This window comes from Lactuca virosa, chromosome 4 (assembly GCF_052849685.1).
Source record: "Lactuca virosa cultivar CGN04683 chromosome 4, Lactuca_virosa_CGN04683_v6, whole genome shotgun sequence".
In the NCBI taxonomy this organism is placed as follows: Eukaryota; Viridiplantae; Streptophyta; class Magnoliopsida; order Asterales; family Asteraceae; genus Lactuca; species Lactuca virosa.
Window position 1 is genome coordinate 324,276,652 of NC_136429.1, and position 3,039 is coordinate 324,279,690.

General features: G+C 35.0%; 1 protein-coding gene and 1 long non-coding RNA gene across 2 annotated transcripts; one reads left to right on the plus strand and one right to left on the minus strand.

The window, feature by feature from the left end:
* The first annotated feature begins 211 nt into the window (after nucleotides 1-211).
* Nucleotides 212-1,213, plus strand: LOC145108527 (uncharacterized). Its single transcript, XR_013708356.1, has 2 exons — nucleotides 212-874; nucleotides 959-1,213. It is a non-coding gene; the product is annotated as an uncharacterized LOC145108527 (long non-coding RNA).
* A 466-nt stretch (nucleotides 1,214-1,679) lies between these two features.
* LOC145106096 (uncharacterized) lies at nucleotides 1,680-2,186 on the minus strand. The gene has a single exon (XM_079043141.1). It carries the CDS (start codon nucleotides 2,184-2,186, stop codon nucleotides 1,680-1,682), a length of 507 nt encoding a protein of 168 aa, XP_078899267.1.
* Nucleotides 2,187-3,039: the final 853 nt, after the last annotated feature.

The window sequence follows — 3,039 nt, forward strand, 5'->3', positions numbered from 1 at the left end:
GTTCAGTTGAGAGAGAGAGAGAGAGAGAGAGAGAGAGAGAGAGAGAGAGAGAGATAATCATTTTCTTTCTTTTTATTTTTTAATTAAAATAGTATTTGAAAAATTATAAAAAAATACAAAGAAAATAAAAGGACATAACAGTCTCTTCAAGTTTTTTGAACCAAAAACACGGAAAAACCTTAATTTTGGACATAAGTTTTTTGGACGCTATCAAAAGTTTTTTAAATATCACAAACCATACGGCCTTTCTTATTCTCCCCCTTCAAATCAAATTAATAAACAAAAAAACACCATGTAATTTCAATTTCACACCAATCTTGCTTTCGCCACCATTATATCATCATACATCCATTCAATTTCCAGTTTTCATCAACACCATGACTTCTATGTTACAGAGGGAGAGATCTCTCCCTGTTTCTCAATCTTACAACACCTCTTCAAACGATCCATCTTCGGTGGTTGCCGGCATCCGCCGGAGACTCTCCTCCATGTCCTTACGGATCCAGCCCTCTTCCATCTCCGACACCACCTCAGCTGCAACCGCATGGGCGATGCGCCGCTCCAAATCCGTTTCATCAATGGGGGAATCCACGTCTACCTCAGTCAGGAACTGGTGGGATCGGGGATGGGGATGGATCCTGTCAAGGAAACCCGTATTCGCACAGGATCTGGAGTTTAATCAAGAGGAAACCTCCGGTCTCAGATCCCATGATAAAGGAAGCTGGAGACACGTCTTCTTCAAGGTTAGATCCGAGATCCGGAGACTCGTCAGATCTGATAATGTCGGCCTCCCTCAGACAGTTCGTTACAACTCCCATAGTTACGCTCGCAATTTCGACGACGGCAGCAGTAAATTCCGAAGCTGATCAAATTGGTCTCTGATCTAAGCTATACCCAAATTCAAAGATCATACAGTTACTCCGATTATATTGTATCATATTAATTTTTTTTTGTTTAGATCATTTACAAGGTAAGATAAGTAACGAATGATGATGTCGGCGATGGTGGTTCCAACTCCGGTGGAAGGGAATGAAATATGAATGATTATGTCAGTTCCGGTGGTGTACTGTTCTCCGATGTGGCTGGATGTCGGTGGAATAGAAGATGCAAAGTAAAGTGGGCGATGTTGTAATTTAATTTTGTAAAATCTGTTCATTGTAATTTTCAATTATTCTTAATTTGTTATATATCAAACTATTTATTGTGTTGTTTCCTTTTTTTTTTCTTCTTTAGCTTAATTATTGAAATCTATAATAATTGAGTTGCTAGACTTTTAGAAAAAACTACAACTATTTGTTTATGCATATTAAAGTTTTTTTTTTTGAAGTATTTTATAGATAAATGCTATTTCGCCAACTAAAAGAAAGTGTTAATATAAAAAATAATGTTGTATTGTATAGAGTATAGAAGTATAGTATTAAACTAATGCATTTGATCATGCTGCCAAATGGATTAACAAGAAATTGCCTTTTAAGATAGAAGATTATTGTAGATAATAACTATTTTATTAAGAGACTAATGCAATTACATACAATCATAAAAAGAAAGATTATTAATCGAATAAAATGATGAAACATTATGTATAACATCTTTCGGCTGGAATTCAATATATAGATTAAAAAATGACTCAAGAAACATTATCCTCGTGTATATGTGTGTGGGCAAAGTTTAGATAATGATTAGTTAGAATGTTCACTTTTAGAAGATCCAGAATAAGCCTTCTTCTTACCTTTCTTTCCATACTTTTGTGAACCAAGCTCCCCCTTATGTTGCATGTAATGTTCATCAACATCCAAATGGATACCAGGATCATTGGCAGAGTAACTGCCACCAACCATGATAGAATTGTTGATACCTTGGACGTTGCCATTAAGGTAACTTGTCAATGGAGTGAGAGACTCTTCATTATGTTGTGTTGTACCTAATTTATGATTCTCCATACTCATCAAGTCAAGCTCTCCTCTCATAGTGGCTCCCTCGTTGCTTCCAGCCATAGTTATGATCCCAAAACCACCATTGGCATCCTCATCCTCTTGATCATGATCATGAATGTTGCTTGCACCTCCTCTCTCATTGGGTTTCTTATGGAGATGAGCAAGGCGACGTGTGAGTGCATTCATCATGTCTCGAATCTCACGATCGAGTTGCTGCTTTTGTTGTTTTTCTCCTAACTCGGGAGCTCCCATGAATGATTTCTAACTAGGTTGAGTGTTTAAGAAATAAAAAACATAGATGATGTTATCTTGAATGTATGTTGCAATTTAAATAGAGGTTACACACAAACACAACTCGAATTGGAATTATGCAAAGGTGGGAAATTCTTTTCTTTAGTAGAAATTCAAGCATAATATTGTCTAAATTAACCTTTAATTCATTGTCAAAAAAGAAGGAAGGGATTGCTTGAGCTAAGGTTCAATGTCTTGTTCTACCCACATAGTAATTGCATTTCTTCTAGTATCTTTTATCGTGGCTATAAATTTTTCTAGCATACATGTCAACTTTAAGTAATAAATAAGTTCGTGAATTGACAATGAATTTTATTTATATAGAAGATGTTCTCTAAAACGAAAACATATCTAAATATGCATATTGCACTACTGGTGAGATTATCATGACAACACATGTATGTTTAGTATATTCCCCCTAAAGTTATGACGTTGTATACTTAGTTTTATTATAATGATATGCTAACACTTTTCCACTCACAACTCATGAATAATAAAACGACAAATTACTTTTTTTGTTTTTTTACTTTTTTTTAATATAAAAACATGACGATAATTAAAATGTAACAACAATAACCAAAGCCATACATATTATAAAAGAAACAAAAGGTATTCGTCTAAGTTTTATTGCATTAAATAATTGAAATAAGAAAGGTGTGCATGTGTATATCGATGATTTAGTGTGGGGTGTCACCGACAAAACCATTGCTAACGCCAACTGGCCGAGCTTTCTACATGCTGCTTTCTCTTCCACAAGAATACAATGTTTTTTTTTCCCAAATAGATTTAATTGGGATGGAGGAAATCGATCGCG